This window comes from Aquarana catesbeiana, linkage group LG05 (assembly GCF_042186555.1).
Source record: "Aquarana catesbeiana isolate 2022-GZ linkage group LG05, ASM4218655v1, whole genome shotgun sequence".
In the NCBI taxonomy this organism is placed as follows: Eukaryota; Metazoa; Chordata; class Amphibia; order Anura; family Ranidae; genus Aquarana; species Aquarana catesbeiana.
In genome coordinates this window covers 617607769-617620512 of record NC_133328.1, presented here as the reverse complement: position 1 = coordinate 617620512, position 12744 = coordinate 617607769, and the positions used below count along the sequence as shown (strand labels likewise).

Below are 12744 nucleotides of genomic sequence, written 5' to 3'. Positions count from 1 at the left end.
ATCTGAGTCGGTAAGGGGTAAGAATTCAAGAAACACAGGAGCAAGGAGTACTGGTAGCTGAAGATCATCCAGCAAAGTCTTAGTGTAGCCACTGACATTATATTAGGGCATTTGGCACCAGTTCTGGGAGCAGGTGTGCAACTATGCCAGGTGTTTTCTTCAGCACTTGCACATCTTCATTACGATTCCTTTTCAGCACCTGCTCATTCTTATTCTGAATAGCACCCCGACACCTTCCTAGAGTGCTCCTCTCCCAGCAGCAGAAATTTCAAGTGGGGGCGGGTAATCACACCCCGCACAATCCTAATCTAATAGTGTTCTTGTGCCAACTCCTGTATACCATAGGAAGGATGAGTTGAAGGGGGGGAGGGACACAGCTGGCACCTCCTCCCGGTTCTCTCCTCCTCTCTGCAGTGGTCACTAGTGAGCTCCCACCGTTATTGCGTCTGAGGTCTGTAAGTTTCAATGACAGAAGGGGGGGATTGTACTGGGGACACAGTGTGTGTGTGTGTGTGGATGAGAGGATTTTTTGTAGAAGGGGACATTGGAGAGGAAGAGAGAATAGGTTTTGTGGGGGGGGATTTATTTATATTGGCAGAAGGGGGTTTGGATACGAAGAGAATTTGTGCTAGGACGGGGGATTTGGTGTGGGGGAATGATTTGTGCTGTGAGGGGGGGATGGGGTGGATTTGTGCTGGGAGGGGAAATTTTGAGGTGGGGATGAGATTCGTGCTAGGAAGGGGGATTTGAGGGAGTGGGGGAAAAAGAATTGTGCTGGGAAAAGTATTGGTCGGGAGGGGGTATTTGTGATAGAAGGGTATGATGGGGGGGGGGTTATTCTAGGACCTGGGATTTGTCGGGAGCATTTTTGCAGGGAGGGGGAAATGGGGGGTGGGGTGGATTTGTACTAGGAGGGGACATTTTGGGGTGGAGGAGGAGATTTGTGCTAGGAGGGGGGATTTGGTGGAGTGGGGAAGAAGATTTGTGCTGGGAAAAGTAATAGGGGGGGAATTGTGATAAGAAGGGCGGTTGGGGGGAGGGGTTTCCTCTAGAACCTGGGGTTTGTTAGGAGGATTTTTGTAGGGAGAGGGAATGGGGGGGGGGATTTGTACTAGGAGGGGAAATTTTGGGGTGGAGGAGATTTGTGCTAGGAGGAGGGATTTGGGGGAGTGGGGAAGATGATTTGTGCTGGGAAAAGTAATGGGGGAGAATTTTTGTTGGGAGAGGGAATGGGGGGTGGATTTGTACTAGGAGGGGAAATTTTCGAGTGGAGGAGATTTGTGCTAGGAGGAGGGGGATTTGGGGGAGTGGGGAAGAGGATTTGTGCTGGGAAAAGTAATGGGGGGGGGAATTTTTGTCAGGAGAGAGAAATGGGGGGGGGGTGAATTTGTACTAGGAGGGGACATTTTGGGGTGGGGAGGAGATTTGTGCTAGGAGGGAGGATTTGGGGGAGTGAGGAAGGAGATTTGTGCTGGGAAACGTAATGGGGGGGATTTGTGATAAGGGGGGGTTGGGGGGGAGGGGTTTACTCTAGAACCTGGGATTTGTCGGGAGGATTTTTGCAGGGAGAGGGAAATGGGGGGGGGGGGTGGATTAGTACTAGGAGGGGACATTTTGGGGTGGGTAGGAGATTCGTGCTAGGAGGGGGGATTTGGGGGAGTGGGGAAGAGATTTGTGCTGGGAAAAGTAATGGGGGGGGGATTTTTGCCAGGAGAGGGAATGGGGGGGGTGGATTTGTACTAGGAGGGGAAATTTGGGAGTAAAGGATTTGTGCTGGGGGTGATTTTTGTGGGTGTGGTTTGGTGCTTGGAGGCATGGATTTGGGGGTGGGAGATTTGTGCTGGTAGGAGAAATATTGGATATGTTTTATAGCAGAAAGTAAAATATGTTGTTTTTTTTTTTTAAAAATTGTCGGTCTTTTTTTGTTTATAGCACAAAAACTAAAAAAAACTCAGCGGTATTCAAATACCACTAAAAGAAAGCTCTATTTGTGGGAAAAAAAAGGACATCAATTTTATTTGGGTACAGCGTCGCACGACCGCGCAATTGTCAGTTACAGTAACCAATTGCTGTACCGCAAAAAATGGCCTGGTCATGAAGGGGGGGGGGGTAAATCTTCCTGAGGTCAAGTGGTTAAACCGCAGCTCAAAAAGAGGCCTAAATGTTATAAATAAACGTGATCTGTGGCTTTTTAAACAAAATGCAAATGAATAAGTGGTTAAAGTGGTTGTAAACCCCGTTACACCACTTTTACCTACAGGTAAGCCTATAATAAGGCCTACCTGTCGGTACCCCGAATATCTCCTAAACTTGCACCATTTAGGAGATATTCACTGCATCCGCATGTGCCGACATCATCAGCACATGTGCACTGAAGGAACGGGTCGCTCGTGCCGTTTCTTCAGTAGCCGTGCCGTGACCGGCAGCTCCTGCGCGCGTGTCGTCATCGTGGCTCCGGCCAATCACATCGCCCGGAGCCCGCGGAAACAACTCTGGCAGACATGGCGCCGGTCACAGCGGTGTGCGGGGGGCGCTGCAACAGCTTCCATCTAAGGTAAGTGTTTCATAATTATCTAGGGTGCGATGCATACTCATTATGCCTTTGTCTTGCATGGTTTTTTTTCTTCTGAGTTTACAACCACTTTAATGTATATAAAACATAAAATAAAATATGTATATGTGAAGATATGCATGAAAACTGTGCATTTATTTTCTTTCAGATAAAGCAAGACAGGAGATAAATGTTCCAATTGTTGTATTCTACATCAGCATCTTCATTTTCTTCATTGTCCTTTGTGCAAGGTAAAGAACATAAAATGCCATTTTAAAAAGAAACATTTCTGTTTTTTATTGCTTACAGTGGAACCTTGGATTACGAGTATAATCCGTTCCAGGAGAATGCTTGTAATCCAAAGCACTCGCATATCAAAGCGAGCTTCCCCATAGAAGTCAATGGAAATGAAGATAATTCGTTTTGCATTGACTTCTATTGCATGTAATACCGCATGTGGCCAGAAGTGGGGGGGCGCCGGAGAGCCTTGGAAATACTCAGGAAGGGAGTATTTCCGAGTGTTTCCGAGTATTTCCGAGTGATTCCGGCTCTGAACCGTTCCGACTGTCACCGGCACCCCCCCACACCTCTGGCCAAATGCGGTACAGCACACTCCATTCGCTAGAATTCTGCTCGTTTTGAGAGACAATAAGTCAGAATTTTTAAAACAAAGTTGCTTGTCTTTCAAAACGCTCGTTAACCACGTTACTCGTAAACCAAGGTTCCACTGTATTTTTGTTTTCATGGCTGGTGGGAGGGGCCAGCTGTACATAGCACCCTACCTTAATATTTCTCTTTAAGAACCTCAGCCCGGATGGCTTGCACCTGGCTCTTAGGAGGAGTTATCCAAATATCAAAATTCCTTGATGGGTAGATGTCAGTCTGGAGGAGTGGGCTTTGCTAGGCACTTGGAGCACCCCGGGTAATGCCCACATGTGATGTCCATGATTAAAAGACCTGAAATCCAATGAATGATAGAGGTGGATTAAAGATGGTCAGGCTGGCGAGGAAAGAGTTAGATCAGTGATGGTGAACCTTGGCATCCCAGATGTTTTGGAACTACATTTCCCATGATGCTCATGCACTCTGCAGTGTAGTTGAGCATCATGGGAAATGTAGTTCCAAAACATCTGGAGTGCCAAGGTTCACCATCACTGATCTAGATGATACTAGACCTCCTCCAGTCAGGAAATGGGTATACTATGTCTCTCCACTCCAAACACTCAATCTGATTGGCTAATACTGCTGTCCGTCATATGGCAGGAACACACAGTATACTTCTGGCACTAGAGGAGCAAATATACATGACAGCTCCCGGCCTGGAGGAGAGGGGACACACCAGAAAAGTTTGGCTTACATGGTGACGGGATGGTTTAAAGCTGAACTCCAAGCACATACATTTAAAAGATGTAAATGAAAACGGCTCCATATGCATTGGATGTATTTTTTTTAAATTCAAGCCACGTAATTACCTAAATTTGACTCAGTATCAGCCTCTTGCACTCCCTGTACAGCAGAGCTTTGACTGCAATAGGAAGAAGCAGCACAAGGAATCAATAAGTCGTGCCGCAGTGGTCCGGGAATGTGCGAAAAACATGTGTTGTGCTTGCAGTGCCACTAATTTGTTAACCACTTCAGCCCCGGAAGATTTTCCCCCTTCAATGACCAGGCCATTTTTTGCGATGCAGCGCTGCAACGCTTTAACTGACAATTGCGCTGGTCGCGCGACGCTGTACCCTAAAAAAAATTGACGTCCTTTTTTTTCCCACAAATAGAGCTTTATTTTTGGTGGTATTTTATCACCTCTGCGGTTTTTATTTTTTGCGCTAGAAACAAAAAAAGGCTGACAATTTTGAAAAAAAAGACAACAATATTTTTTACTTTTTGCAATAATAAATATCCCCCCAAAAATTTAAAAAATGTCTTCATCAGTTAAGGCCAATATGTATTCTCCTACATATTTTTGGTAAAAACAAAAAAAAACAAAAACAAAAAAAAAAAAAAAATCGCAATAAGTGTATACTGATTGGTTTTCACAAAAGTTATTGCGTCTACAAAATAAGGGATAGATTTATGGCATTTTTATTAATTTTTTTTTTAGTAGTAACGGCAGCGATCTGCGATTTTTAGCGGGACTGCGACATTGCGGCAGACAGATCGGACACTTTTGACACATTTTTGGGACCATTGACATTTATACAGTGATCGGTGCTATAAAAATGCATTGATCACTGTGTAAATGACACTGACAGGGAAGGAGTTAACACTAGGGGGCGATCATTGAGTTAAATGTGTTCCCTGGGAGGTGTTTCTAACTGTGGGGGGAGGGGACTAATCACTAGGAACACACGGTACTTCCCTGTCAGAACGGGGATCTGTTTGTTTACATTGACAGATCCCTGTTCTGGCTCTCTGTGGAGCGATCTCAGATGGCCGGCGGACATCGCGGCCACCGGCCACGCGCATCAGCTCCCCCGCTGTGCTGTTAAAGGAACCAACGTACAGCTATGGCGATTTGTGGGAACGAGCTGACCACCCACAGTATAATGATGGCGGCTGGTTGGCAAGTGGTTAATGGCACCCCAAATGTGGGAAGCAAATGTAGCATCCTCCAGTGCGCTACTAGAATAGTGCAGGCAAATGTATTGATCATGGTAAGTGTGATTCTGAATCTGGGTCAAGGTTTACTGCAGGTCAGGCTGGATGACCCATACAGGCAGGTCTCTGGTACCTCCTCCTGGATCTGGAAGTTTGGAGAAACTTCTAGAAGTTAGTGGGTGGAGGCCGGGAGAGCTGATTTTCATACTTGAGGAACGAATCCCCGGGCAGAATGTCCTGACAGGGTGGTTGAGGAACCCCTCAATAGGGATTAACCATGCTAACAGGTGAGTCTGGAGTGCTGAGGAGGCCGTCATGGCCTAGGTGGGGTCCTTGAGCTACTTTGCCATGTTTGTTGTGCAGAGGGCAGCCCATTAAAATCTATGGGCTGCCTTATGCATTACCGTGTAAAAAATGTGCAAAAGAGCTTGAAAAAAGCACACGTTTGATATACGCTAGGTGTGAATGGGGTCTTCCAGCCCGGGCAAAAGAACAAATTCTATCGACTGATATTATTAACTGTGATTATTTATTGTAGATTCTGGACAAGTGCCTTCTTCCCAGGTCTCTTTGCACTGCTGATGAGTTTTGCATGTAAGTACAAAAAGTAACAAAAGTTACATACAAGCTTTTATTTGAAGGGAAACATCACAACTTCGGCTGTAATCAAGGATAAGCGATGAGACGAATGTACCTGGGTTCGATCGTCAGGCGATTGTTATCAAAGTTTGGAACCAGAATCAGAACCCCATTGAAGGTTGAGATGGGCCAGAGAGCCTAGTGGTCTTGGTTTGCTTTGCTGCAGTTGTCACCGGGATCGTCCCACAAATGGGTAGCAGGAACAGGGACATCTAAGGTGTGACGACTGCAAGACAAAAAGCAAGAGTATTCAGGTATAGGCAGACAACAGGTATAACAGTAGGCAGGTTCAGATAGGAGAATAGTCGCCTTCAGGCAGGGGTCTTGGTATGCAGCAGGCACAAGAATAATCAGGTTCAGGCAGGGGTGTTGAAATGCAGTAGGCACGAGAATAGCTAGGCCTTGGCAGGCAGCATTCAGAAGAAGAGTCCAGTCCAGGCAAGGGTCTTGGCAGGCAGCAATTTAGAAGAGTAGTTAGATCTAGGCAGGAGTCATGGCAGCAATCAGAAGAGTAGCCTGGTTCAGGTAGGGGGTTTTGTAATCAGCAGGTAGAAAAGTAGGACAAGCAGGAGTTTTGGCAGGCAGCATTCAGAAAAGTACTCAGGTCAAGGCAAAGGTCTTGGCTGGCATCAGGCAGAAGAAGAATCAGGTTCAGGCAGGGGCTTAGGCATGCAATAGGCACAAGAGTAGTCAGGCCAAGGCAGGGGTCTAGGCAGGCAGCATTCAGAAAAGCAGTTAGGTCCAAGTAGGGGGTCTTGACAGGCAGGGGTTTTTGCAATCAGCAGATAGAAAAGTAGTCAATTCAAAGCAGGGGCCTTGGCAGGCGGCATTCAGAAAAGTACTCAGGTCCAAGCAAAGGTCTTGGCAGGCATCAGGCTGAGGAATAGTCAGGGACAATCTGGGTCAGCAATGGTCAGGGAGTCTGGCAGGTATTATAGCATTGGAAGCAAGGAGTAGCTGCTGAGAAGACACAGTACCAGACACTAAAAAGGCTGGAACTTAAATACCCCTTTGGTCTGAGGCCATGTCCTACGTAGTTTCAGGGAGCTTTTGAAGTACTGCAGCAATTTTGTGTGTGCCCTTGGCAGCACTGACAGGGATTCTGTATGTACCGTTGGAAGTACTGGAAAGGATACTGGAAGTCCTGGCAGGGATTTTGTGAGTAACATTGGAAGTACTAGAAAGGATACTGGAAGTCCCAGCAGGGATTCTGTAAGCATCATTGGAAGTACAAGCAGGAATTCCAGATGTATCAGAGAAATGTGCTCCCTGTTACTCCTAAGCATACAAAGGTCAAGGCACACCATGTATTTTTTTTTAGTTTCAAAAAACTTTATTGACACAGCTGCGTGTCCATTCTTGCATCATTACTCCCACCAGACATGACTCCTCCTCTGATGTAGTTTGCCCTCACTCAGGGCTTTATCAAAGGGACTCCTATGAATAAACCCTGATTGAGGGCACAATGCGTCAGTGAAGGAGTCATGTCCTGGGGAAGTAATTACGCAAAAACAGCCTTGCAGTAGTGTCAATAATGTTTTTAGATACTAAAGAACAAAAATAGTGGGATGTGGTCTGCACTTTTGCTTGCCAACACTGGGCCTGGCACCCATTGCCAGTATACATGGTAGTTTCCTCCAGCAGTACAGTTTGGAAGAGTTGAGTCACTTCTCGTAAGTCATGCTTTAACCCGTACAAGAAAAATCTGAGTTCTAAGGCCAGCTTCACACCTGTGCTGCCCATTCACAATACGTTTCCCCCAACACACCAGACCCCATGCCCCTGACCCTTTTCAATGCTCCGCAACACAAGGTACTGTGTTATCATGCATTGCAGTTCCTTTAGATCCTAATCAAAATTAATTTCAGTGCACTAACTCATACATGGTGCTGAAGGTCTGCAACCAGCCCATAACTTACACAAATATTGGCTTTCAAGTTAATGTTTGACATTATATTTCCTGTTTGACAGATGCTCTATTCCCAGTATCAAGAGGCGGAGGAGGTCTCAACAAGAACAGAGAGGTAAGTGACTATAAGAATAGGTATGGTTGGTTCCGTGTATAAATGTGCCCAAAGGAAGGTCTCATTCTGTTCCTAAAGTGGACCTTTCATGGAAATAGAAGATCCACTTAACCACTTGTTGACCCACCAAAGTGCATATAATGCGGCAGGTCAGCTCTATTGCGCAAAACGATGTACCTGTACGTCATTTCGTGTAATAGATACTGTGGGCGGGCGCGCACGCCCGATCGCTCCACAGAGAGGCAGAACAGGGATCTACCTATGTAAACAAGGCGGATCCCCGTTCTGACAGGAGACAACACTGAGATCTATTGTTCCTAGTGATCAGAAACAGCGATCTCTGTGTTGTCCCAGTAAGCCCCTCCTCCACACAGTTAGAACACACCCAGGGAACACAGTTAGCCCCTTGATCGCCCCCCAGTGTTAACCCCATTCCCTGCCAGTGTCATTTATACACTAATCAGTGCATTTTTTTTTAGCACTGATCACTGTAATAGTGTCACTGGTCCCCAAAAAAGTGTCACTTGGGGTCAGATTTGTCAGCGTCAACGTCGCAGTCCCGTTAAAAATCGCAGATTGCCAGTAAAAATATATTTTAAAAATGTCATAAATCTATCCCCCATTTTGTAGATGCTATAACTTTTGCACAAACCAATCAATATACGCTTATTGTGATTTTTTTTATCAAAGATATGTAGCAGAATACATATTGGCTAAAATTGATGAAGAAATTAGTTTTTTCATATATTTTTTTGGGATATATGAAAATGACAAAAAACGACCAACAATTTAAAAAAAAAAAAAAACAATATTTTTAATTTTTTGCTACAATACATAGCAAAAATTTAAAAATATTGTTTTGTTTTTTTCAAAATTGTCACTCTTTTTTTGTTTATAGCGCAAAAAATAAGAACTGCAGAGGTGATCAAATACTACTAAAAGAAAGCTTGATTTGTGGGAAAAAAAAAGGACATAATTTTTGTTTGGGTACAACATCGCATGACCGCACAATTGTCAGTTAAAGCGACGTAGTGGCGTATCACAAAAAATGGCCTGGTCATTAAGGGGGTAAATCCTTTCGGGGCTGAAGTGGTAATTGACCACCCCATGCCTCATATAGTGTGCAAAGGCCTGTGAAAAAGAATGTTTTTACATACTAAATAGTACTCTAAGCCATGGCTTCTAATGAGCCTCACAGAAGCCTCCCAGGAATGCTGGCCCTCGAAATCTCAAGAGAAGGTGATCTTGCAATGGGCTGAGTGCATCCTTGTGGGATTTTGTGAGCCCAGCTTTCCTGAGAGGCAGCTTGGCAATTTCACCTGCGTCCTTCAGAAACGTCTGATGCTGAATTGAGGTCATTTAAAAAGAAAAAAAAAAAAAAAAAATTACATTGGCTTTTTAAAGGCCCACTGACCCCCAATGTTCTGGGTTTGTTTTGAATGGTTGGGGGAAAATGACCACTAGTGATGGGGGCGGGGGTGTGGGATTTTAAACGGCTTTACTAAAAAGTTATGGAAATGTTTTTGGTGGAGGAGGGAGTTTAAAGTGCCATTAAGGAACAATTTATTGGGGTGGGGGCTTTAAAATGCCACTGACAACCAATGATTGTGGGCTTGTTTGGGGGATTTAAAATGCCACTGACCACCAATGACTGTAGGATTGTTTTGGGGGGAGCGGAGTCAACCACTTCCTGGCCAATAGAAAAATGACGGCTGGGCGTGGCTTCCCCATCCTGACTATGGTGTCCTGTCAGGAAACTCCGATCGCGGGGCCACACAGCGGTGCGATCTGTTATCTGCTGTGTCCATGGGACACAGCCATTGACTGATCAGAGTATCGGCCGGTACTCAGATCAATCAGGTACTCAAGGGATGGCTTCCTTTCATGCCATCTATTGTGTACAATTGTGTTGCCAGCTGTGATTGGTCAGTTTGATCACATAGTACAGACAGGGCCAATCACAGCCCATCTGTACCATATGATTAGCTTTGACCAATCACAGCTAATCACAACAAAACAGACCGAATGATTCAATTTCGTTCAGTAAAATACTCGCTTATAGCAATGTAATTCACTGCTATAAGCAAACATAATTTGTGAAAAAATAAAATAAAATCCTGATCACAGTGTTACTATGGCAAAATTATATTGCTCACACTGTGTTAAAAAATAAATCATAAAAATGTGATAAAAAAAAATAAAATATATAAAATGATCCCATTTTTTTTTCGTACTGTCACCAGTCACTTGTCCCTGATCACCGCCACACCAGTTATATGATGACGCTGTACTGCACTGGTGACAGTATGTAAGGAAAAAATTGTAATTTCTTAATTTTCCAAAAAATGATGACAAAAAAATTACTAAAACTTCAAAAAACCTTCCATGCCTCCTACTAAATACCTTGGAATGTCTTCTTTCCACAAAGGGGTCATTTGGGGAATATCTGTACTGTTCTGGCATTTTGGGGCCTCAAGAAATGAGATAGTCCGTCAGTACAGTAGGATTGATCAATTTTCAGATACACTATATTATCAAAAGTATTGGGACACCTGCCTTTACACGCACATGAACTTTAATGACATCCCAGTCTCCGTCCATAAGGGTCAATATTGAGTTGGCCCACCGTTTTGCAGTTATAACAGCTTCCACAAGGTTTAGGAGTGTGTCTATGGGAATGTTTGACTATTCTTCCAAAATCACATTTATGAGGTCAGGCACTGATAATGGACGAGAAGGCCTGACTCGGAGTCTCCGCTCTAATTCATTCCAAAAGGTGTTCTATCGGGTTGAGTTTAGGACTCTGTGCCGGCCAGTCAAGTTCCTCCACCCCAACTTTGTGGGAACAGTTTGGGGATGACCCCTTCCTGTTCCAATAACACTGCACACCAGTGGACAAAGCAAGGTCCATAAAGACATGGAAGAGCAAGTTTTGGGTGAAGGAACTTGACTTGAGTCCTGATCTCAACCTGATAGAACACCTTTGGGATGAACGAAGCGGAGCGGAGACTGCAAGCCATCCCCAAACTGTTTCCACAAAGTTGGGAGCATGAAATTGTCCAAAATGTCTTGGTATGCTGACGCCTTAAGACTTCCCTTGACTGGAACTAAGGGGTCAAGCCAACCCCTGAAAAGCAACCCCACACTATAACCCCCCCCTCCACCAAATGATTTGGACCAGTACACAAAGCAAGTTCCATAAAGACATGGATGAGCGATTTTGGGGTGGCGGAACTTGACTGGCCTGTCCTGATCGGCCTGTCCTGATCTCAACCCGATAGAACACCTTTGGAATTAATTAGAGTGGAGACTGACAGGCCTACTCATCCAACATCAGTGCCTGACCTCACAAAATGAGCTTCTGTAAGAATGGTAAAACATTGCCGTAGACACACTCCTAAACCTTGTGGACAGTCTTCCCAGAAGAGATGAAGCTGTTATAGCTGCAAAAGGCGGGCCAACTCAATATTGAACCCTATGGACTAAGACTGGAATGCCATTAAAGTTCATGTGCCTGTAAAGCCAGGTGTCCCAATACTTTTGACAATATAGTGTATATACCAAAGTTTGTGGACTCTACAACTTTCCTGCACACAGTTTTTGGTGGAGGAGGGGGTTTTAAGTGAAGTTAAGGAACAATGATTGGGGTGGGGGCTTTAAAATTCCACTGACAACCAATGATTGTGGGCTTGTTTGGCGGATTTAAAATGCCACTGACCACCAATAACTGTAGGATTGTTCTGGCGGGACAGAGTTAAAGTACTTTGTGTTATTCATGACATCTAGCCATTGAATGGAATGCAATTGTAGTCCAATTTCAGGGCACTTTCTTCCATTGGTAGCGGAAGACTTGCACTTCAGTAGTTTACTTTGAAATGTTAAGCACACCTTAACCACCTAAATACCAACATACTTCTTCATTTCCAAAATTTGTAGCAAAAAATAAGATCCCCTTAAGTGGGCTACTTTCTAAAAAAATGTTATTCCGGGGGGGGGGGTTGTTTGTGGCATCCTGGCAATTTTAAAAATGTTTTACAACAGAAAGTAAGGGAAACAGGGTGAAGTGGATGCTTTGTCTAAGAAATAGATGTTTCCAGTTAATATCTTTTTTGTTGTTGTTGGTTTTAGGATACTTGAAGATTCTGTATGACAGTCTGCTGACTCGCCAACAACTCCAGGATCTGACCATTAGACAGTTTCACCTTTGTATTCATGTCTAAAGCAGAAGAGCAAAGCTTGGGATTGAGTGCACATAAGAGATATGAATGTATTGGAATTTGCACTGGTTTATGAATGTGTAATTATGATATTGATTGTTGGTGTCATTGAGATTATTGTATTGTGTGACTGCCTACTGCCTGAAGTTTGCATGCCAGTATTTGGGTGCTTCTTGACCAAACAGAAACCACTTTGTAACAAAATGTATGCTCAACCAATTTTTGGTGTCCAGAAAGTACAGGCCGGCAACTCGACAGCTTCTCCATAGAAAATATTTATTTGAGCATTACAGCAATAACAGCATCCAAAAATTCTGACGCGTTTCGGCCTTAGGCCTTCATCAAAAGCATAAAAATATGATATTAAAAACAAGTGTATATATAAGGGAAGCAGCCCTTGTGAAGTATGAAGGGCATAAATCACTTAATTAAAAAATCAACCCATTAATTGGTTACAGGTGGAGATGGCCAGACCTGGCCAGACAAACACACACAAAAACAGGGGATTTCAACAAAAGGCACGAAATGTTAACCATTGCACTCCCACTGATACAACAGTGGAAGATTTTCAATGATAAGTGATTTATGCCCTTCATACTTCACAAGGGCTGCTTCCCTTATATATACACTTGTTTTTAATGTCATATTTTTATGCTTTTGATGAAGGCCTAAGGCTGAAACGCATCAAAATTTCTGGATGATGTTATTGCTGTAA

At 44.1% G+C, this 12744-nt stretch overlaps 1 protein-coding gene across 1 annotated transcript in view; it reads left to right on the top strand.

Moving 5' to 3' along the window:
- TMEM71 (transmembrane protein 71) overlaps positions 1–12309 on the top strand; it is a 49066-nt gene extending 36757 nt beyond the window's left edge. The window contains exons 9-12 of the mRNA XM_073632268.1: positions 2721–2802; positions 5688–5743; positions 7760–7812; positions 11941–12309. Of these exons, the coding sequence (XP_073488369.1) occupies positions 2721–2802; positions 5688–5743; positions 7760–7812; positions 11941–11949 (200 nt within the window). The 3' untranslated portion in view covers positions 11950–12309. The remainder of the gene's footprint in view (positions 1–2720; positions 2803–5687; positions 5744–7759; positions 7813–11940) is intronic.
- The last annotated feature ends 435 nt before the right edge of the window (positions 12310–12744 follow it).